The 22,728-nt window shown below is 54.3% G+C and overlaps 1 protein-coding gene across 7 annotated transcripts in view; it reads right to left on the bottom strand.

The window, feature by feature from the left end:
- The window catches only part of IQSEC3 (IQ motif and Sec7 domain ArfGEF 3), a 112,762-nt gene that overhangs the window by 5,194 nt on the left and 84,840 nt on the right, over positions 1–22,728 (bottom strand). For 3 of the 7 annotated variants that reach the window (XM_054442582.2, XM_054442585.1, XM_054442590.2), the window contains 8 exons: positions 15,715–15,837; positions 15,164–15,330; positions 10,782–10,921; positions 9,444–9,569; positions 7,513–7,612; positions 7,156–7,317; positions 3,945–4,037; positions 1,887–1,936 (listed from right to left, as the gene is read on the bottom strand). In XM_054442582.2, coding sequence (XP_054298557.1) covers positions 1,887–1,936; positions 3,945–4,037; positions 7,156–7,317; positions 7,513–7,612; positions 9,444–9,569; positions 10,782–10,921; positions 15,164–15,330; positions 15,715–15,837 — 961 coding nt within the window. Of the gene's footprint in view, positions 1–1,721; positions 1,802–1,862; positions 1,937–3,944; positions 4,038–7,155; positions 7,318–7,512; positions 7,613–9,443; positions 9,570–10,781; positions 10,922–15,163; positions 15,331–15,714; positions 15,838–22,728 lie in introns of all 7 variants that reach the window. The other 4 variants (XM_054442586.1, XM_054442587.1, XM_054442584.1 and 1 more) reach the window with 3 other exon arrangements.

The following is a 22,728-nucleotide window of genomic DNA, read 5'->3' as shown; positions in this document are numbered from 1 at the left end:
CCAGGACGGGCTTGTGCTCATCTGCCTCCCTCCGCCTGGACTTAGCAGCGGCTCCTCCCCAGGCGAACGTCTGGCTGTCCCAGTCCAGACCCACTGAGCTGTCGTCCTTCTCCCTGAAGCTCCCCGTGCCGCGCCCCCTCTGGGCCACAGCCTGCGCGTCCCGTTTACCTCCCCTGCTCTGGTCCCCTCCACTGCACCCCGGCCCCACCCCAGTCTGGATCCTTCCTCTTTAGTGGTAAGTGAAAAGCAGGAAGTGACAGCAAAATGTCCTCTCATCTGACCCCCTTCTCACCTCCCTGCTCATGAAAGAAGGAATGAGGGGAACAGGGGAGACAGAGAATGGAACATGAGCAGCAGGTCAGGACAGCTCAGAGAAGATGGAGAAGCACCTGCCAGAGGGGCTTGGCCAGCAACGGCAGAGAGAGAGCAGAGGAGAGAGAGCCTGGGGTCCAGCTGGCTGTGGGAGGCTGCCCTCTGAGCGGGAGAGCAGAGGCTGGCAGGGCCCTGAGCTAGCTGAGGGTGGCAGCCTTGCAGATAGCCATATGCCGTTAGGGCAGGAGGGAGGAGTGCGTGGGGTTGGTTGTCCTCCTTGGGTAGCTCAGGCTAGGGCAGGGCGGGGCAGGGCTGGCAGAACAGAACAGAGGGCTGGGCGCGGGTGTGCTTATCTGCAAGGCTCACGAATGGGCAGCTGCGGAGGATGGGGAGTGGAGGGGGGCGGGGAATAGAATACCCACCCTGGGGGCTTGTCGGCTGCTGGGGCAGGAAGCTCCTCCTTGTAAAGGTGCCTCCTCCAGACACGGGTGTGTGGGGGGTGGGGGGCCGTGGGGGAGAGAGAAGACACTGAGCTACCCCGTGGTATCCTGCTGCTTCCCAGGGCTTAGTCAGACTGGTGGGTAGGGCAGCTTCCTAAGACACCTAATGGGGGCCCCTCCGGGTCGAAGTAGGGTTGGGAAGGGAGGTGTCTGTATGAGCAGCCGGTGGCCCCGGGAGGCCAGGCAGAAAAGGAGTGGAGCTGGGACTCACTGGGGTGCAAGAGGACCCAATGGGAGAGGGGTGGGGCTCACGAGGCTTGTAGGGGCACCTGCACACTCCTCCCATAGGTGGCACTGTGGGGGTTTGGCAGGGACCAGCTGCTGCTGGCTCTTCTGCAGTCCCTCGCTATGTGGTGTGGAGCCCGATGGGCAGCCGCCCCTCCACCACAGACAGTCTTCAGCTTATCACTCTTCCCCCAGGAAAGCCCTCAGGACAGCCCCACCCTACTCTGTCTCATTTTCTTTTGCACACATCCCTACGCCATGGCCGGCTTTCCAGATGGACCAGCTGTTCCGGGGAGGAGTTCCCCCTCCCACCCACCCCCAAGTCTCAATTCTCCAACCTAGCCCCAGGTGTCCAAGAGGGCAGGGTCTGCCCCGGAAGTGATCGTTTGGGGCCTGACCTAAGGGGTCATTCTCCGTGGGAGCCCAGGCTCCCCGCTATGGAGGGTGGGAGGACTTGGGGAAGAGGATGTGGGGTCTTCTGATACAGCAAGTGCTGGGGGGGCAGTGAGCAGTGAGCATTTGCTGGGGAGGTGGATTTGGGGGCACACAGGAAGGATGGCCCTAGGGTGTCGTGAGCTCCGTCTCCACTGTGTTAGTCTGGGAGCTCGGCCTCGGAGGGCAGCAGGCTGGGGAAAGGGGAGAAAGAGCTCGTGGCTTAATTAGGCTCTGGAACAGTGGCATTACCCATGCTAGCAGTAACTTTTAATTGTATCTCTTGAAATTGGTAAAATGGTGAGTCGGGCTGGGGAGGCATTGATTAATACCTGAGAAGAGAAACAACAGAGACGGTGAGAAGAAGAACAAGGGGGCAGGGTAGTCACTCACCTGGGCAACCAGGGCTCCACTTACCTCCACCGTGCTCTCTGCCGGCCTCTCCCTGAGCGCAGCTTCCCTTTTGGCTTTGAATGCAAAGAGCACAGGGCTCATTCTCCACTGGCTGAGCCAAGACCCTGCCCCTCCCCTGCGCCCCTCAAGCATCTCTGCAGCTAAGACTTGGGGTCACACTGCTCCTCACTGAGGTGGAGGTTGGGAGCCCCACTCTGCCACTTAGGAGCTATGTGACCTGGGCGAGATGCTGCATCTCTCTGGGCTGCCGCAGACTAGAAGATCACTGCCGCTCTTTCTGATGTTGGCATTGTGGAATCTGATTTACGCACAGTCAAAGCCTTCCCAGTACGAACTGTGAGAGGCTTGGAGGGGCCTGGGTTGTGGGCGCCACGTTCATCAGCCTCCGTGGATCACAGGCTCCTTGAGCCTGGGCCACGCTTCTTTGCTCCCAGCCCTGCAGACTGGCTGAGGGGGGAGGACTGAATGGGCTGAGGCCTGCACAGCACTCACCGCAGTGCCTGGCACGGTGAGAGCCGATAATGGCTCTGTAATTACTCTGAGGGCCTTCTGGCCGGCCTGGCACAGCAGCAGGGGCCCTGCGGACCACCACGGGCAGCTCATTGGCTCTTTGTGGCTGAGTCACTCCCAGCTTCCACCCCGACCCCCGCAGGAGCCCCTCTCATTTCCCAACCCCTGGGGGTGCTGGTTTCCCCCTGCTGTGCTCAGCCCTCTGCTTCCTGCAGCAGGAGAGGGAGCTGCACCATTGTTTGGGAATGAGAAAGACCCCGCTGTGGAGGGGACTAAGGGACACGTCCCTGGGAACAGGCATCTGGGCCTAACCAGGGCAGGCAGCTTCCAAAAGAGAGGCAGGAAGGAATGGCAGGGAATGATACGCAGCTGAGGGCTGGCTCTGGGGTTTCACAGCTGAGAAAACAAAAGCAGCGACCCGTGCCCTGTGACCTTATAGAAATGAAGAGGCCAGCTGAGATCAGGCAGCGTGGAGAATTATGGACGCATGATGGCAGGTCAAACCCATACAGGGAAGATTCCATCACAGAATCTCCACATAGCGAAAAGAGCCCCATGTCCTGCTTGGAAAGTGAGTCTCATGTCCTCACTGCCGTAACCAGTCCCCATGCCGCTGCCTGTTCCAAGTCAGGACTCAGGGCCAACTCTGGCGGGTCATGGACCGCATGGAGCCCACTGGAGTTTCTCAGCTCAAGCTGGCGTCTTGCTACGACCCTGGCTTTCCAGTGTTCTGCACAGGGCAGCAGGCATTTGAGAAGTGTTTGTTGAGTGTGAGAGTAAGTGACCGAGTTAACTAGTGGGTGGACAGTTGCGGATGGCTTGCTGGGATTTCACTGGGATGAGACTGAATTCTCATGCGTCTCCCCTCATTCTCTTTATTTGGGGCTGGTGGAGGGGAGGTGGTGGAAACCTTTCCTGGCCCCCTGCAGGTGGGGGTAAGGTTGGGGCAGGCCGAAGGAGGGGCCAGCTCTGGAGCCAACGTGACTCGGCTGGAGTGAGCAATTCAATTGGAGAAGTCACTAGAGAAGTGGAGTTTGAGGGTCTGTCTGGATTTGGGGTGGGCTGACCTGAGCCAGGGATCAGGAAGTGCTTGTGGCTCCTTGGTGAAGGGACTGTAGAAAGAAGAGCAAGATCCAGATCCTTTTGGTCACCCTGCCCTCTTACACTGCCTGGTTGGAGAGTGTTCCTCATGGGGTTTCTCTTGACCTCGCCTCGTCAAGACAGCCTGGCTGCAGGAGGGAAGGCCTCCCTGCTGGGGCCGGGATGCCATGACTCTTGCCTGACTCCTCCGGGGCAGACAGTGACATCTCACATGGGCTCCAGAACTCTGGTGCAGTTTGCAAAATGGACAGACACATTTCTCTTTCACCTTCCTCCTCACTCCCACCACTAAAGCCCATGAGATTAAAGAAGGCAAGCCTGGCGCTCCTCAGCAGACAGAAACACGCCATGGGAATGGGCACCTCTCCCTGCAGATTGCCCAGGACCCACACCCAGGGTCCCTGAGTGGCCTCCACGGGAGCTGGCGCCCTGGGCGGAGCCGAGGCTTACCTGTCGGCGATCCTTGCTTTGACTGGGGGTCCCCCTGGGCTCCGCTGGGCTTGAAGGAGAGTGTCTTTGTTCCCTGCTGCTTCTCCAGCTCCCCTAAGGAATGGAGAGGCCCGTGAGCAAGAGAAACAACCTCAGCCACACAGAGTGAGGGAGGAAATGAGGGGCAAGCGGGAAGCGGGGGATGAAGAAGAGAGGTCCCAGTACATGCTGTGAAACACGGACCTCGGGTCTGGCCCCACCACTGAATAGCAAGTTAAATACCCCCTCGGAGCCGCAGTCTCCTCATCTGCACATGGGGATGATCATATCTGCTTGAACGTCAGAGAGGTACAGAAGAGGCTGATATGAGGGAGGTGAACTGCCTGGGTTTGAACCCTGGTTCTGACACTCCCTGGCTGTGTGGCTTTAGGCAAGTTACCCAACCTCTCCATGCCTCACTCGAGAGGACAGCCATGCCCACTTCACGGTGTCATTAAGAGGACTGCGTGGGGAGGTACACATAAAGCACAAGGCCTGGCTAGTGACCCGTACTCCATAAGTATTAAGGTTCGTACAAAAGTAATGGCAAAAACCGCAATTACTTTCGCACCAACCTGTATCAGTTTTGTTACATTGTGTGAAAAGCACTTGGCACAGCAGAGCCTGCTGACAGGGGCGACACCCCACCTCTCCACCCGGCGCCTGGGAGGACGGGGCCTGCCTGGCCGGCTGAGCCTCCGCAAGGTGTTCAAAGCTCTCCCAAGGAGGAAAGTCCATACCGAGGGTGTGGAAGCTGCAAGCCTGCGAGGCCAGGACATCTGTCTAAGTACTCAATTTTAATTCCTCTCACTGGATTGGAAACCTGTTCCTTCTTGTTCTTCTCTCAGTGGAGCTGCAGAACTGCCGGCTGCCATCCTTGGAGATTTGACATGATTATTAAATCACTCCTCCCGCTTCTCTTTTCCAGGAGACATAACTCAAGTTCCTTTTATTAAAGCTACTCTCCTGGGCTCCATTTTCAGTCTCTCTGGTTGTCTAGAAACCAGGGACACTGAACTGTAGGCCCCCAAGCCAGAACAATTTGTCCTGATTGCCTCAATCACACCATCCCATCGATCAATGCTAAATATTTTTACTGAACTGAGAGTTGTTTCTCTCCCCACAGAGGGGCTCTCTGGGCTTTGGAGAAATTAGCATCATAATTACAAGTCAGGAGTCCTGGGCCACTGGATGCAAACCTTGGTTTGTCACTGACTATGAACTTGGACAACTTCCCTAAGTGCTTTTAGCCTGTTTCTTTATTTGTAAAATGATGCCCACTGTGGAAAGCTGTTGTGAGAATTAGTCCTCAATAAATGGTAGCTGATACTGTTTTCCATTTTCTTTTCTTTTTTGTAGAGACGAGGCCTTGCTGTGTTGCCCAGGCTGTTCTTGAGCTTCTGGGTTCAAGCAATCCTCTCTCCTAAGCTTCCCAGAGTGCTAGGATTACAGGTGTGAGCCACTGAGCTCAGCCCATTTTCTTTTTTTTTTCCTGGCTTTCTTTCCTCCCCGTCTCCCTGGCCTGCCCTTCCTCTTCCCTCAGCTGTTCCTTCCCTTTCTCTCCAGTGAAGACTAAAGGCCAAGCATGAGCCTTTCTTCCTGCTCTTTTACCCTTGAGGCAGCAGGAGAGGATATTCACCTCCTGACATGACAGATTCTGACGCTATCTGCTCCTCTGTGACTTTGGGAAGCGGGGTACGTGCTGCTCCTGGGCTGATGGGGGAAGGTGCCTCTCCCAGCAATGCTGGTGCCACTTGGTGTGCTACGGCCCCCCAGGGCAGTGCGGAGCCATCTGGGACAGTTAGACAATGAGAGAAGTGAAGCCATTTCAAGGTGCTTCATTGAAAATGCTCCAGAACAACAGCAGAGGCGGCCTCTCTGGGGATCCAGTCCAGCCCTTGAAAAGAATCTGTTTGTTTCACCACTGAACTCAAATAAGCCAACAGACTGAAGGAAGGGAGTTTCCATGCACCCCTTCCCACCAAGCAGTTACCTGAGTTCTAGAGTCCAGGCTGATGGGTCTCATTTTACCCTGGTTTAAATTGTTTCCTTAGAAAAAATAAACAGAACCTCTTCTCTCACTCTCGAGTGGAAAGTGTAGAATCAAACGTAAATGAAAATGACAGCTTCTAACATGAGCGACCTGGACACACGGCTGAATTCCGAGCCTCAGCTGTAGAGTGGGGTCAGTGCACCTACCTTGCAGCGTCACTATGAGGATCCACAGAACAGAAATAAACTGCTTAGTGTGTAGCAGGAGCCTCAACAATGATGATTCAAAAGCACCAGCCTGTCACATTGATCCCCTGCTCAAAAACTCTCCTTGCCTTTCCTAGCGCCTAATGGACAGATATTAATTTAGAAACACTTTTTAACTAAGTGGCCATAGAGGCAGGCCTGAAGCCTATTTTCATTTTCTGTTTTAGTTTCTGAATCTGTTCTTATTCAGTCTTCCCTTAAAGGCTATCTGGAGCCTCTGTGATGCTTAATCAGTACAAGCTTGCAGATGGGTACAGGTTGCAGGCCCTTGCCGCTCTTCCCTTAACCCCAAAGCGGCCAGTAAACCACCTAGACATAGAAAGAGACCCACATATTCTCTAAAATGTCTGAATGGAACAATCTAGAATCTAAGCATTCCTCAGAGGAACAGAGACTACTGTAAGATGTGGGATAGTAAGAAGGCAGCCTAGACTCTTCAAAAGGACAATGTTTTGAAAAAAAATAAAGTGGAGGGATGATTCAAGATTAAAAGAGAGTGAAGAAATGAGGCCAACCAGATGCAATGTACAGACTTGGGCCACAGCGGGGCAGGTAACAGCAGACGGTTTGGTGGGAAGGAAAGCACCAGAGTCCCATGGGCCTGCCTGGCCAGCTCGCTTGGTCATCCTAGTAAAACAGCAGAGCTCTCTGTTCCAAGAGGCCCACGTGCAGCCCCACGTGCCTGCTGATCTGTGTACACACGTGTGTGCATTCTAGCAAGCCTCACTTTAATTGTGAAGAAACATGGGAACTGGTGCTCCCACCCGGGCTGTGGGAGTGTGGTGCGGGGGGGCCTGGAGACGGGGAGGGTCCGAAGTGGGGCCAGGGCAGGGCCGCGCTGCTCCCTGGAGTCAGGCATGTCTGTCTCAAGCTGCCCCTGTCCCTTGCTGAATGGGAACCCCCACCAGCTGCCTCAGGGAGCCCGCGTCCTTACATTCTATCCGGATCTGCTCCAGCTCCGTCACCTCAGCAATGGACTCCTTCAGGTCCTCCACGAACTTCTGCATCTCATCTGAGCCCAGGGCACAGAAATGCAGCAACTGCTTCTTCTCGGAGCCCGAGAGCGGGGTCACCAGTGTGATGCCATGAGAGTAATCTGGAAAGCAGACCCCAGGCCCCCAGTGGGCTGTGAGCAGCAGCAGCCGAGGGCTGGAGCCAGCCAGACATGAGGAGGGCATGGGGTCTCATGCCTCCATCCACTCTGCTGTCCAGCCCTTCTCCCTCAACTCGCCCCAGCCATTTCATTCATTCATTCCTTCTCAAAGACTTACACTGGCTGTCAAAGACTTACACTCGTTCTCAAAGAGGTGGAACTGCATGCCCAGCAGGCCAACTGACTTGCAGAAGGTGTACGTGGAGGAGCTCTTCTTCTTCGGGCAAAGTTTGAGAATCTGTTCAGGAGAGGGAAATAGACAGGCACTGATGAGCACTCATGGACACACGGATGCACAAACACCCGGGGGCTGCATGAGCACACAAACCCTGCAGTGATGAATGTGCACATACAGGTACAGATATACATACATGTGCACACACTACCCCAAAATGTGCTTCTTCACTGCACAAAACCCTACAGTGGTTATTCCCTCTGTACTTAGAAGCCAAGCCACGGCGCCTGAGCTGGCCTGTAAAACCCACCTGATGTGGTCCTTGCCTTACTCTGGCCTTCTGCCCAAGCCACGGTGTCCTCCCTTCTGTAGCTTGAGAAGGGCAAGCTCAGTTCCACTGTGGGCCCCTTGCATATGCTGTTCCCACTCCACAGCTCTCCCGGCAGCTTTTTGCACGGCTGCATTACTCTCATTACTTAAGTCTCAAATGCTACCTCCTTAGAGATACCTTCCTGGACCACCTCCTCTAAAAAGCAAACCAAAGCAAGCCCAAACCTGGCCCTTAACTCCAGTCACTCTCTGTACTATCACCTGGTTTGTGGCCTTCATAGTGCCTTCCCCCAATCTGATATTATCTTGTTTGTCTGTTTCTTAATTATTTTCTATCTCCTTCCCCTACTACAATGAAAGCTCGTTTTAGTAAAGTCGTCTGGTTGCTTAATCAACAAATTTCTATTCAGCAGCTTCTGTGAGCTGAGCCCTGGAGATACAGGAGAACTCAGGATAGAGCCCCTGCCCTTAAGGTGCTTATGGAATGTGGAGTGTCACCGTGCCCATCAGGTGATCAAACAATAAAGTATAACAGCAAAAAAACAAAACCAAGGTGCTAAGTGTTTTGAAGAAAATGAAATAGGGTAAGGAATCAAAGTGATTTGAGACTTGAATGAAAAGAAGGAGGCAAGAGGAGGGTGCAAGGTCTGGAGGAGCTTTGCAAGAAGGAGCAGCAAGTACAAAGGCCTGGCCCACGGGAGGGAGGCGGCTCACAGGGCTGAGGAGAAGGCAGGGTTAGGGTTAGGGAAAAGGGACACGTGGCCTAATGTTCACTCCAGAGAGATCACGCTGCTGCTCTTAGGGGGGTGAACCCTAGAGGTGGGGAGAGCCGTTTGGAGGCTGATGTGGTTCACTGAGTGCACCAGGCGTGCACTAAGACTGTAGTAGTGCGTGGTGGGAGGTGGTTCAGGCTTGTGATCACTTTAGAGGCAGTGCCAATGTGGCTCATGGATAGAGAGGGCCGGTGCAAGGGAGACACGAGTCCTGCTCCAGTCCTGCTCACCAGTTTTCCAGACCTACAATGATGCCTGGCACATGGTCAACACTGATCAAATATTTGTTGAATGGATACTTGTTTTCAAAGAGCAAAAAAAGTATCTGTGGGTACAGATGTGTGTATGTGTGCGCATACACACACATACACACACACACACACACACACACAGAGATACACCAGCCTCGCCTAGGTCCAGGGACAGAGCATGCCCCACCTAGGCCCTGTTCCTCCCAGGCCCTGGGGTGTGAGCACAGCCCTGTGCACTCCCTGCCCTGGGCTTCCTGTAACGTGGAGAGGCCAATGGTCTGGGATCCAGTTCGTTAACAGTTTGTGCAACCATCTGACGTCTCGGTGTCATGACTTACGAAGTAGGAGTTAGCATGTCTGCCTGAGCCCTCTCACACCCACGGTGTGAACGCACCATGAAGGCAGATCTGTCTCACGGAACAGGCATTCCGTCTGAAACCTCTGGGCGTCCTTTCCTGCCCACTTCAGGGGCCCTGCCCAGGCTGATCAGGGCGGCAGGCAGCCCCAGCCTAGCCCAGTCCCGGGGCGTGGGCCACTCACCACCAGCAGGTCGTTGAAGAGGAACACCTCCCTCTGATGCGCTGCCTGCTTCTGCAGCTTGTTCACGTCCGTCACCTCAAAGAGCCGGCTGCAGCACACCAAGCGGCGGTGGGGCACCGACAGCACCTGCACGCGGGCGTGGCGCTCAGTGGGAGAGACCAGAGGCCTCGAGGCCTCCCCACCCACGCGCCCATTTTCCAGAAGAGGAGACGGGGCCCAGGGAGAGGGGAGGGGCTCCGGTTCCGTGGAGGGAGAGGGGAGGGGCTCTGGTTCTGTCGTGGGGCCTGGACTTGACTCTCATCCTTCTCTCTCCTCGTCTGAGGCTCTTTCCCTCGCACGCTCATCCCCGTCCCAGGGCTCATCCCTGTCATGCTTCTTGGGGAGCACGGCCAGAGAAGGGGTCCACTAAGCCACAATAAATGAGGGGATAGAGGGACAGGAATAGGAAATTGAGAAGAGCTTTCAGGCTGTTCCAACCCAGCCACTGTCAACCTGCTTCCCTCCATAACCTTGAGGGCATCCCTGTCCCAGGCTGTGGCCTGCAGATATGATACCTCCACCCTTTCTCTACTGCACAGATGCAAGTGTGCAAGAGCGAAGGGATCACAGAGACACCTGGCATCTACTTCAGCGTGTAAGACAAACCAGTCGCTTGCAACCCGACAGATGCTAAGACCTCAGCAATAAAGGCTCTCAAAGCAGAAAAGGCTGTCCCTCCACAGACTGGGTGGCGGCAGCCCAGTGCAGGGCCTCAGAAGAGGTCTCCAAACTCTCCCACACTGTCCCCTGAGGCAACAATATGAGGAGGAGGAACTGGAACCCCCATGACATCCTTTATAGTATAAAGTGTAGTAGCCTACAGAGAAGGCCCACTTTAAAAATCATGGCAGGCTTGGAACATGCTGCCTGGGACACAGGTCACTACCAATAGGGCAAATCTATGGTGATGCCACAGCCTAGAGTCTGTTGAGCCCATTTCCTGCCTTCTACTCATCAGGACCATCCAGGAATGCCTGGTAGTCATGCTGTCCTAGGAAAGGGATACTAAATCTCATCTGGCTACCCAGATGCTTCCACCCTAGACCACTGGGCAGTCCTTCTTGACATCTCATCTCCGTCTCTCCTGCTGCAGTATCTGGTGGCAAGAGGCAATGAGGAAATCAGGCAAGAAAAAAAAAAAAAAGAGATGCAGTGTCCGGCACACAGTAGGTACTCCATAACTATCATGTGAATGAATACGGAAAAAGAGTTTTGGAAAGGTAAGGAGGAGAATGGGAAGAGATGCCAGGAAGAAAGAAGGGAAAGGAGATGGGAGATAGGTGGCTTGTGGACACTCACTGTTTTCATGCCCACAATGGACTTCTCCACCTTGGTGACGTACGTGACGTGGTCCTCATTGGACTTCAGCTCCTTCTGCTGTATCCTCTCATAGATGCCTACCACCAGCTCCCTGGGGATGTCAGCGCCATCGTCCACACCTAACAACGTGGGGGGGCAGGGGCGGTGGTGGGGTTGGGAGGGAGGGTGTCAGAGCCCTGCAGCCACACAGAAGAGACACCCATCCAGCCTGGAGCTCCCCGGGGGTGGCCTTGGTTTTTGCCATGCCTTCAATCGCTGGTGCTTCATACCCATTCAATTAAGAACAAGTTCCTTAGCCAGGCACCAAAACTAATGATGTGATGTGGCCCCAACACACATTTCCTGCCTCACCTCCTGATGTTCCTCAACCAGAGTCTTCGCACCCACCTCCCAGGCCTCTTTTCTGATGGCAGATACAGCCTCCATGTTCCCGCGAACCCTCTGTGCCTCTGCAGTTCTACGGTCTTCCTTGTGTTTGTCTCACCCCCCAGCTCCACCCCACCACTCCAGCATCATAAGGAGGTTCTGTTTCGTTCTCTTTTGGATCTTCCTCCTCCTGGGCTCTCCTCTCCCCTCCAGTACGGAGCATGGTGTTGAGGGCTTAGTCTTTGAAGAGATTCCTCCCTCACTGGGAGCAGTGGGGGAGCAGGCAGACCCCTGGCAATGCAGGCGAGGATACCCATGTCCCACCTCCTGCTTCATAGTAATGATAAAACTCGGGCAACAAAAAAACACTGGCAGGAAATATGCCAACAAGAAAACACATTTCTTTTGGAGAAACAGGCGATTAAAATATCTTCTTTCTACTATTTTCAAATCTTTCTTTAATGACTATACGCTTCTTTTATAAGAGGGAAAAATTAAAAATAAAACAACTTTGGCAAGCATCTCTCAAAGGAGTGTTCCCAGCTACTGAAAGGACACCATGCCTTCCACGCACAGCTCCCTGCCTGTTCTGGCTTCTTCCACATCTGATCTTGGTTCTTAAAGTCAGGCAAATGAGCCATGCAGCAGCCAAGGAGGCTGAAAGAAATCAGGCTGCGGGTAAGAAAAAGCAAGGAGAAAGGCTGAGTATATGGATGCCCCCAGTTCAAGGTGGCAGGCTGCATGCCTCTGCTGCTTCTGAATACTAAGGAGAAAGGAATCTTTTAGAAAAGCATAAACCCACAAAGACAGAGAACAGGAGCAAAGGCACAGGCACCCCAGGACGTGGAAAGTGGATAAATAAGTGGATGGATTTAGCAAACCTGAGAAAGCTGAAACCTAGACCAGCAGAGAGGCTAGAAGCCGCTCGAACACCACACAGCCACCAAAGGGCTTAGAGCTGGTGGTAACAGCAGCCCCTAAAAGCGAAGGTGAAGGTGGGCTGGAAATAGGAAAACAGGTTGAAAATGGGTTAGAAAGCTTCTGGGCTTCCCTGTCCCCTCCTCACTCCAGCAGAAGACTGGGGGTCCATTCTCTGGAATTCTGAGATGAGGGACCCCACACTCAGCCAGGGGTGGGACTCTGCTGAATACTGGGGGATGAAGTTGATACCTATATATTAACCCTGAACCCCACTTCCCACTTAAAGATCTCAGAACTCTAGCAGCCAGAATCATACATTCTGGTCAACAGATTGGACATTTATCTTCTGGGTATCAGGCAGAACAAGAAAAAAATATCTCCAGATACTGCAGTAGGGTCTCCCAGTGAAATGGCTGAACTAAATCACCCTACAAGAAAGCCTACCAGCCAGCAGTCTCCACCTGTGTTCACAGTCATTCATCAGCTTTCTGGTGGCTCACTCTTAAATATGAATGAACAACCAGATTTCATCAACTGTATTGCGAAAGTCTATACCAGGAAAGAGAAAGAAATACGGGGGGGAGAAAACAGAAAAAAGGACTCCAGAAGAAATAGAGGCAAGCAGGGAGAAAAACAAACAAACCAATATTAATATCTTCACCGAGATGGGAGAAGATATTGCACCTACAAAGCAAGAATAAAATGCTATAAAAGAGGAACATTGAGAGGAAAAAAGAGAGCTATTGAGAATGAAAAATATGACAGCAGGAATGAAAAACTTGGTAGGAGACACGAAAGATGGCACTGAGGGACATTTTCCAGAAAGTCAAGGAAGTAAACAAAGACGGCAGGTAGAAAACTATAAAAGTTACGAGGATCAGACTAGGAGATCCACCAACAGAATAGCAGGAGTTCAAGAAAGAGAGTCCAGAGAAATTGGAGGGCAGAAATGATCAAATACAACATTTAAGAAAACTTCCCATGACCGGAGGACATGAGTTTCTAGATGGAAAGGACCAGTCCAGCCCTGGGCATGATGGATGGAAGAAGAACTGTAGCAAGGCACATCATCGTGAAAATCCAGAACACGAAGGGCAGGCAGAAGAACCTGCAAGCTTTCAGAGAGAGAGAAAGAGTAACAGACAAAAGGCCAGCAGCTGGGATGGCAGAGCAGCACTGGCAGCTAAAACACAATGCAGCAATAATGCCTTTGAAATCCCGATTGGTGTGTTTTGAGGCTGGAATTCTATCCCCAGCCAAACTCCCAAACAAGGGCAAAGACAGAAAAAGATATATTCAGAAATGCAAGTTCTCAAAAATGGCCTTTTCTCTGGAAGTAAACGAAAAATGAGGAAGCTCTGACATGCAGGAACCAGGAATCTATCATAAGAGCAAGGGAAGGAGGGCCCAGGATGCTGGCTGTGCCCTGGCCTGGCCACTGTCCAGACTGCAGCAGGACCAGAGGCTCCCGGAAGATGACCCTCCTGCACCACCTCCCGGGTCTGGATGTATGGAGAGGAGCTTGATACATAGGGTGGGAAGTTGGGGCTGAATCAGGGGAGGTCCTCAGAGAGTTAAGCAAATGGAAAGAGAAGCATTAGCTCTAAGGAAAGTATAGATGAAGGGAGTTGCAATCATTCTGCACTTGCAGACTCAGCTTTGGAGTGTGTGTGCAGAGCCTTAATAACATGAGCACTGACATGAGTGGGATGGGTCGGGGAAGGTGGACGAAAGAGGGCTAAATCCTTACATTCTATAATGGGGAATTAATAGATAATGCTTAAAATAAAAATAATTAACAAGGGCCAGGCATGGTGGCTCATGCCTGTAATCCCAGCACTTTGGGAGGATGAGGCAGGCGGATCACCTGAGGTCAGGAGTTCAAAACCAGCCTGTTCAACATGGTGAAACCTCATCTGTTCTAAAAATATAAAAATTAGCTGGGTGTGGTGGTGCACGCCTGTAATCCCAGCTAGCTGGGAGGCTGAGCCATAAGAATTGCTTGAACCTGAGAGGTGGAGGTTGCAGTGAGCTGAGATTGCACCACTGCACTCCAGCCTGGGCAACAGAAGTAATAATTAACAAGAGGCAGTGTATAAAAGAGACCAGATACCAAAGTATAAATACCGTATGGCCCTATTTAGATGAAGCTCAAGGACGGGCGGGACTCGTCAATGGCGATAAAAGGCGGAACAGTTGTTACTCTTGGGCAAAGGTATTGACTGGGACGGGACAGGAGAGAACATTCTGGGCAGGTGAAAATGATCCAGATCAGGATCTGGGTGTGATGACACAGTGCACATGACCGTACACATTCATCAAACTTCAGGCTTACACACTCACAGTATGGCCTTTATGCCAGTTAAAAAAAGAGATAGAAAAAAATGAAGCAGAAGCCTGCGGTTTATCGATACAGAAGAAACACAAATAGCTAAAAAAGTCAAAAGTGGTTGCCTCTGGAGAAGGTGAGTGGTGAGAAGGGCAGGGACTAATTTTTTTCTGTGATAAGCCTTGCAGGATTATTTGACTTTATTAAATTATGTGGATGTATAACTTTGATTCTTTTAAAGGGTAAAAACAAAAAAACAAAAAAACAATTGAGCACACATCACACTCTGCCAGTCCTGGTTTGCTCCCTGCCAGGCAGTGCGCTGCATCGATGAGAGAAGGACTTGCCAGCTGGCGCCATACAGTTATCTGCAAGGCTGACTTAAATGGACCCAGGGCCCTGCTCCTGGCTCCTTCCTCATAAGTTGTGGAGGGGAAGGGCTGGCACCACTTGAGCCACCAGCTCTGGTGTCAGGGGCCTAGAGGCCAACCATGTTCCATCGAGGGCAAGAGGCACTGCCCAAGGGCGCTTGCTGTTTGGTAGAGCGGTGGCGGTGGCAGGCTGCATGCCGGAAACTCCCCAGCCGCCTGCCTCACAAGTAATATTCCCAGCTTGCTATGGGTGACCAGGCCCAGACAGCAGGTGACGATCTGTGATAGGGGCTCAGACTCACAGAGTGCACGCTGCACAGAACGGGGCCTGAGCCGTGGCCTTGCCCCTCCTGCCCCAGTGCCCATCTCCTCACCTCGAAGGTTTCGGATGAAGTCCTCCAGCATCATCTTCCGGTCAGGCTTGATGTTGGGGCTGTACATGTCGGTGTTGAGGAGGATGATGGCGAAGGCGAGGATGAAGATGGTGTCGGGGTTGTGAAACTGCTGCACCACTTCGGGGTTGCACATGCAGTAGCGCTGGCTGTGGGGGGGTCAGATGCAGAGCGGACGCTGAGCCCCTGCCCACCCTCCCCCCGGGCCCAACAAAGGAGGGGGGTGTCCAGGGGGTATCCCAGCTCTCCGAAGGCTTTAGGTCCAGGGAGACCACTGTCTGTCTCATACTCTGGTCTTCTTCCCCACACCCCTAAATGCCCCACATTTCCAGCCTGGGGAGCTCGAGGGATCGGTCCCTTTTCTTCCCTTCCCTTCTTTCTCCCCAGCCCACACCCTCCTGCCCACACCAGAAGGGGTGTTTCTGGCCCAACGTCCAACCCTCCTGATGGCATCTCCTGTCTGCCAGGCTCACAGCGGCCCGGCTTCCCCACCCTGGGGTCTGTTGGGGAGTGGAGCTGGGAAGTGGCCTTACCTGAAGGCCTCGATGAGCCGCTCCACCTTCTGGGCCTCCCCCTGCACACGGATGTGCGCCTGGAACTTGCGCAGGGCCTCGTCCAGCTCCATGCTGGAGAAGTCCATCTCATCCACCACGCAGCTGAGGGCAGGCAGGGAGGGTGTGAGGTCAGGCGGCCCCCTAAGCACCCTCCAACACCCATTCCCGCTGGCCTCCATTCCCAGCCAGGACAGGTGCAGGGCCCCTCAGGCTACTCACCCCCGGGGGTCGCCCTTTAATGCCCCAAGAGGACCATCTCCTCCCACCTGCCACAGTAGCCCTTTCGGATCCCAAACCCTGAGGCCAGGAGAGGCTTTGGTGGCCCAGGACACGGGTGGAGGGAGGCTGAACTCAGATCTTCCGACTCCAAATCCCAATTCCTTCCTTCTTAACCTCAGAGTACCCCAAGCAAAGCTTTCAACATAAATAATACAGTAAACACATTGATTCTTCTGTTCTTTCAGAGACCTGCTAGGAGCCTGTGTTTCTCCCAGGTTTAAATTTCACTTTCTTATTTAGGTCTTGAGGAGGCTGAGTCCTCCGTTGGATCCCTTCTGCTGTAGGCTGACCAGTTAGGAGCAGAGCCCCTCAAGCCCCTGGGGCTTTCTGCAGCCCAGCTCCCCCCAGCTGCCCCAGCCCTCAGGGGGGGCTGTGGTGGGAGGCATGGCCTCTCAAGAGTAAATGACAAATGCGCTTAATGTGAGGGGACAGCGTGACACGCAGGGCCAGATTCTGGTCCGGGCCTCCTGCAAACTTGGTGTGACTCTGGCTCGCCCATTCACTCCTGGGGCCTCCGTGTGACCTTCTGAAAAGGGAGGAGGCTGGAGTCCCTGCTCCCCAAGAGCCTTGCTACCTCTGAAATGCTGCCTCCAACCTGGGGGGGTTTGCCTGTGAATATCCCGAGCTTCAGCGTGTGTGTGTGTGTGTGGGGTCACATGCCAGTTCCCCCAGCTAAGCAGGCGCCTTCCTCTGGTCTAGCCCGATCCAGGGGACTCTGCACTGCAGGGTCTGAGGCCGAACCCTCCCAGCCCCCTCACCCTGCCTCACCCTCCTTTGGGGTGCCCTGTCCCCAGGGCCTTGTGCAGCGAGGCAGGAGCCCAGGCCTGGCAAAGCAGGGGACCCAATGTCCCCTGGGCATTGCTTTCCCTTTGGGAGATGCAGACCAAGCGCGTTAGATTGGGCTCTTGGAGCTGACGTTTGCCCACTCTACACCCACTCACCCCAGTCTCCTCCCACCGGCTATGGCACAGCCCCTGCACACTGCTCCTGACACTGCCCACTGCCGGCAAGCAGCCCCTCTGCCTGCCCAGCACATCAAGGGCACAGCAAACGCCTGCTGAGTGGCCCTGTGATGGTGACATGAGCTCTGAGGTGGACCCACTTCCTCCACAACCTCAGCTTCCATTCGTGCCCACTGCCTAGAAGACTTGGAGACCCCCAACTCTGCCGTCAGTTTTTAGGAGAAAACAAGGGGAGACGCCACAGTGGAGGTGGTCAGGGCCTGGTGGTCCGTGGACTCCGCCTCCCACAGTTTTCTGGGGAGAACAAGGAGAAAAGCGCATCACCGAAGACTCTTAGAAAGGGAGGGGGCGCCGAGAGGGAGTTGGGGGTCTCTCCTCCTCTCCTTTTCCCCTCCCTCCCGAAGGCAGGGCCCATGGCCATCTTCAGGCTGTGAGTTGTCCTTGGCTTGGTCAAAGCCCACTCCTCTCAGGCTTGCTGGTCGGGACAGTGTGCAGGTGAGGGTGGGGCTAGGGGTGGAGGCCAGCATCTTGCCCAAGCATGAGAATTGGCCGCACCAGAATCAGGGCATTTGAGGTTGAGCTGCCGGCTGGCGAACAGGGGCCTCCAGGGCCAGCCAGGCGAGAGGCTGCTCCGGTTTCCCGGTGGCCCTCCTCACCTCCACCCTGCACCCTCTGCAGCCATATGTGAGCGCCAAAGGCCCTATACGGCCACATCTGTGTGTTACCATAGCCCAGCCCATCAGGAGTCAGCAACTGGGCACAATGGAGCCACACAGTGACACTGTCTAGGGCTGGTGACCAAGAGGCTGTGGTCCGATGGGTACAGAGAGAGCCTGGAGGAGGTGAACCAGTGGGGTCACGCAGCAAGGGAGTCAGAGTGTGTGGGCCACAGAGATGGAACGGGGCAGCAAAGGACGAGGAAAGTCTAATTAGACAGAGAGCAAGGAGAGAAAGAGAGGGACAGGCAAGGAGGAAAAGGCAGGAGAAAGATCCCAAAAAGGGAGCAAGACTGGAGACTGAGACAAAGAACAAGCGAAAAACAGAGACAGGGAGGAAGGCGGAAAGACAGAGAGGCACGAGGAGAGAAAGGGACAGGAGGGGAAGAGGAAGAGACAGAAGAAGTCTGGTAGAGATGAAGATGTGAAGTGCGCCGTGGACTGCGGTGGGGGCGGCATGGAGCGGCCGGATCCCATCTTGTCAGCCCAGGGACACTGACTCTTATGAGGCCAAGAAAGAGGCCTGGGTCCTCAGGGCCCCAGAATGGCCCTTGGTCCCTCTGAGTGGCATCCTGCTGCTCCCTAGGACTTGCCCCCATCTGCCATGCACCCACCCCTTCCCTGTTTCTGAAAGCTGAGGTCCTGGCACTCGGCTTCCCACATCCACGTTCCTCCCAGAGCCTCTCTCTGAGTGCCTTCTGCCCCAGTGCTGTGGACCAGGTCTCACCCTGCAATGGTGGGGGTGCCGGGAGGCCCAGGGCACCGTGGGGGCAGCCTTCCGCAAGAGGCAGCGGGAGCAGCTGGTGAGGGTGGGATCTGCCCAGCCAAGCACGATGGCCTAGTTTCCAGCCCTTCACTCAGGTGACAAGCAGCCGTTCACTCACTCAGGGCTGCTGCTAAAAGCCCCATTAGTGAGCCGAGAGCCTGAGAGCCAAGGACCGGGATGGGGGAAGCAGCCAGGTTGAAAGGTCGGCCCACAGAATGGGAGTTGAATACACCCCTCGTGGGCCTCGAGGCGGGGAGGGCTGCAGGGGTGGACACTTGGGCTGTGGAGCTGGAAGGGCCTCTCATCCAACATCTTCCAGTGTGTGCTCTCAGGACCCCACAGCAGAGTCATAGGGTGGTTTGTTAAAATGCAGCTCGCTGGACCCCACCCCAGACCCAGCAAATTAGAATATTTGGGGGCAAGGCCTGGGAATCAGCATTCTCTGCAAGATCTCCAGGTTGTTCCTAAATTGTGAAACCAAAGACTGAGCTGAGTGCAAGGGTAGGCCTCACTGCGGCTTTTAAAGTGAGTCCAGCAACTCACAGGCCACCAGGCAGCCGTCCTTAGGGGCATGTGTCCCCACCTGGCTATCGGGGCTGCTTTTGCATGGGGGTGGTGAGGGAGGGGTGGATGGAGGCATAAGCAGATGTAGTTCTTCCCCTGGCTATGTACCCGCCATCCTGCCTTCCTCCCCTCACTGCATTTGCCACCACAGGGTATCTGTGTTTCATGAACAGGTGCTATTCTGGGTTTCTCAGACCCTGGGGGAAAAAATGACATTTTCTGGCTGTGAAATCCCTAGCTGGAAGGCAGGAAGCTGTGCTGAGTGGTGGGACACTCTACCCTCCTGCCTGAGGAGGCCACTTCCTCACTGGAGAGTTGGGGGTTCGACCAGGTGACCTCTCAGGACTGGGACCTAGAGGCACCGGCCATCTCTGAAGCACTGCAGATGCTCCAACGGCAGGGGGCAGATGACCACAGCAGCACTCCTGGCTGGCTGGTGGCTTCATCCCCACCCTCCTCCGGGGGAATCACTGATCACGTTTGCCTTCCTGATGGGGCCTGTGTCATCCTGGGGAAGGTGGCTGGGGGTGGGACTGTGCTGTCTACCATAAGCCCTGCTCATTCCAGGGTCCCTGTCTCCCTGGAAGCACCTATAAGCCTTGGCCCTCTCCAGCATGAGCCTCCTCTGTTCACTCCCTGAGCATAAGCTTCTGCCTGCACCGTGCCCTCTTTTGCTCCCTCCCCTTCTCTCACTCTCTGTCCCGTTGCTTCTCTTCTTTTGCAGCGTCTACCAGCACTCCTAATCCCCACTTTCCAGCCTTCTTTGCTGCCCTGGAATCCTCATGGGGAGATGAGTGTGGGCAGTTTACCAAATCCATCCTGCAGCCTCCATCCAGGGTGGCCCGGAGTCATCTCTCCTCATGGGTCATCTTTAAGGTAAAGAGCACCACACATTCCCGGGTGGTCTTTTCCGGTGTATCATCTCCCCGTTTTACAGAAGACAAAACTAAGGCCATGCAGCACTTGCCCCACGCTCCCACAGCTAGGAAGAGCAGGCTTTCAGCTTCCTAATCTTGTAAGGCCTCTCCCTGCCCCACTGGGCTGTCTTCTCTTCACTTCTGGGTGTGCGTGGGGTGGCAGGGAGGTCCCTTACTCAATAGGGGGAGTTCTCTCTGAGCTGTCTGTACTGAGTATGGCTCTAAGTGCTTCACTACGTGTGCAATGACCTCATCTTCTCAAGCTTGTGCAATATGAACCATGTACCATGATGTTTTTATTACATATTAGATTGAAGTACACTAGACAGCCAGCCCTGCAGGGGTGCTGCACACATCTCATTCCTTGCTGACATCTCCTGGGGCAGGTGGCCCCCTGTGCCCTCCTCTCCCCCACCTCTCCCTGGCTTTCTGCTGCTCAGTGGCCGGCACTAATGCATGTCTTCTTAGGGGCTGTGATCTTACCCAGATGGCTTGGTGGGGACCTGTGAGAAGCATGTGGACACAGTTACACAGGCGAGCCTATTGGTGCATGCATGGGCAGTCAACACAGGGGCTCTGTGGTCCCCCTGCAGGTTCAGAGCTGGCCTGGGCACCTGGAGCCCACAGCAGGGGTCCATATCCCTGACCTCCTGCCTTCCCCTTTCTGGTGCTTTTTGTGCCCCGTGGCAGTGGCTGGTTGACTCTTTCAGCAACATGCACTGAGTGGCCCCCGTGTGCAAGGCTGTGCGCGGGATCCGGTGAAGCGGCAAGCAACATAGTCTCTGTCTTGGTGGGAGAGACAGGCATTGAACACAGAGTCAAAAATAATTCTTTACCTATAATCATGACAAGTTCTATGTAGGGAAACAATGGTTCCAGGAGAGGACAAAGGAGATATATTTTATATTGTATGTCTGGAAAGGACTCTTTGGGGACATGGCATTTGAGCTGAGGCCTGAAAGATGAGTAGGAGGTGGCCAAAGGAAGGAGAGAGGGGAGAGCTGTCAGGTGGGCTAAGGGAGGGAGCATATGCAAAGGCTCGTGGCAGGGAGGAGCTTTTAAGGACCTAGGCAGGGTCCACAAGGTTGCAATGCAGACAGTAATAGGGAGAATGGTGACTGTGGGGCTAGGCAGGCAGTCAGGGGCTCAGTCTGTCAGCTTTGTGGGTCATGAGAAGGATTTGGGAGTTTATCCTGAATGCACTGGGACACAATAGAGGGTATGATCAGAGGAGTGACAGGGTCCTGTTTGTTCTAAGAAGATTTCCCTGGCTGTTGGGGAGAAAATGAATGGCAGCGGGGCAGGGAACAAGACAGAAGCAGGGGCCCAGTTAGGATGCTACTGCAGAGGTCCAAGCTACAGATAATGGGGCTTGGGCTAAGGCAGGAGCAGTGGAAACAAACTGAATGAATGATCTAGCTGCATCTTAGAGGAAGAACAGATGGGACTCGAGATGCAGGGAATGTGGGAAGTGAGGAAAGGCAGGCATCCCTGGTGCATCCTGGAGCTCTGGCTGGAGCACCCAGGGGCCTGGAGGTGCCGTTCTCTAGTGTGAGTGTATCATGGTGCAGACACACGCTGGAGGAGAGACGGAGTCTCCATCTTGGGGCACAAGAAGTTTGAGGTGTTCTTTCAGATAGCTACCACGCCTCCCCTCTACTGAATCATCCTCAGGAGCACCCAAGTGCTTGTCTTTTTCATCTTACAAATCAGAACCCTGCCCTGAGCCCTCGTTGCTCTCTAGACACTGCCTCTCTTCTCTCCTCTTTGCTGCCTCCACTTCCTCATCTCCATTCACTCTTCAACCTGCTCCACTCAAGCATCCAACCCCAGGGCACCATTAACACTTCCCTTGTCACGGCCACTGCTGGTTGCTACGTGGCCAAATCCAATGGCCTCTCTCTGTCCTCATCCCAGCCCCTTGGCAGCATGGACATGGTTCATTGCTCCCTTCTGGAAACACTGTCTTCTTGGCCTCCATCACCCTCCCTCCCCAGCTGGACTCTTTCCTCCGGAGGAGCCCCTCATCCATTGCAGCTGCCCCTCCTCACTGACCTGAAACTGGGCCCTATCCCCCTCTCAACAACCACTGTCCAGGTGGCTGCCCCCATTCTAGTGGCTCTAGATAGCTAACAGTTTAACTTGCTTGAGTAAATATTTGACAATGTCTAGTTTGACAGATTCTTCAGATGAAATGTCCATGAATCCAGCATCTCCCTGCCCCTGAAACAGAAAATCTATACGTGTTTATTTGGTAGATGGAGCACCAACACAGGGGGCCTGAAGCACATGCGTATTCTGAATTCTCATCAGCTCGGAGACCACTGGCTGTGTGCTGGCTGCCTGGCTCCCTCCCACATTGGCCACGGCCCTGCTGCTTCTCCACGGCCCTGGGCTCTGCCAACTTCTCCCCTCCCCATGCCCACAGCCACAGTTTAGGGCTTCATTCTTTCTCACCATGGCTGTTAACAGCAGTAGCCTCCTCACCAGTCTCCCTGCCTCCAAACCATCTTCAGAGCCATCCTTCTAGGCTGCTCACTTGGTACCGTGGCTCGTGCCCCTGCTCACATTTCTTCCAGGGCTTCCCACATCCCTAGTGTGAAACCCAAGTTTCTCAGCAAAGCAAACGAGGCCCTGTCTGCTTCCAGCTTCTCTTGCCCTTCCCCAGCGTGGTCCCCTCCTGCAGCCTGGCTCTCACGCCCCTACTTTGGTTCATGCTGTTATTTCTTCCTGCCGCCCAGCCCCAACCCTGCAGGTCTCTGTTTAGCTCTCATCCTCTCTGGGAGTCT

This window comes from Pongo pygmaeus, chromosome 10 (genome assembly GCF_028885625.2).
Source record: "Pongo pygmaeus isolate AG05252 chromosome 10, NHGRI_mPonPyg2-v2.0_pri, whole genome shotgun sequence".
Classification (NCBI taxonomy): domain Eukaryota; kingdom Metazoa; phylum Chordata; class Mammalia; order Primates; family Hominidae; genus Pongo; species Pongo pygmaeus.
The sequence above is the reverse complement of the archived record's forward strand: the minus strand, read 5'-3'. Positions and strand labels throughout refer to the sequence as shown.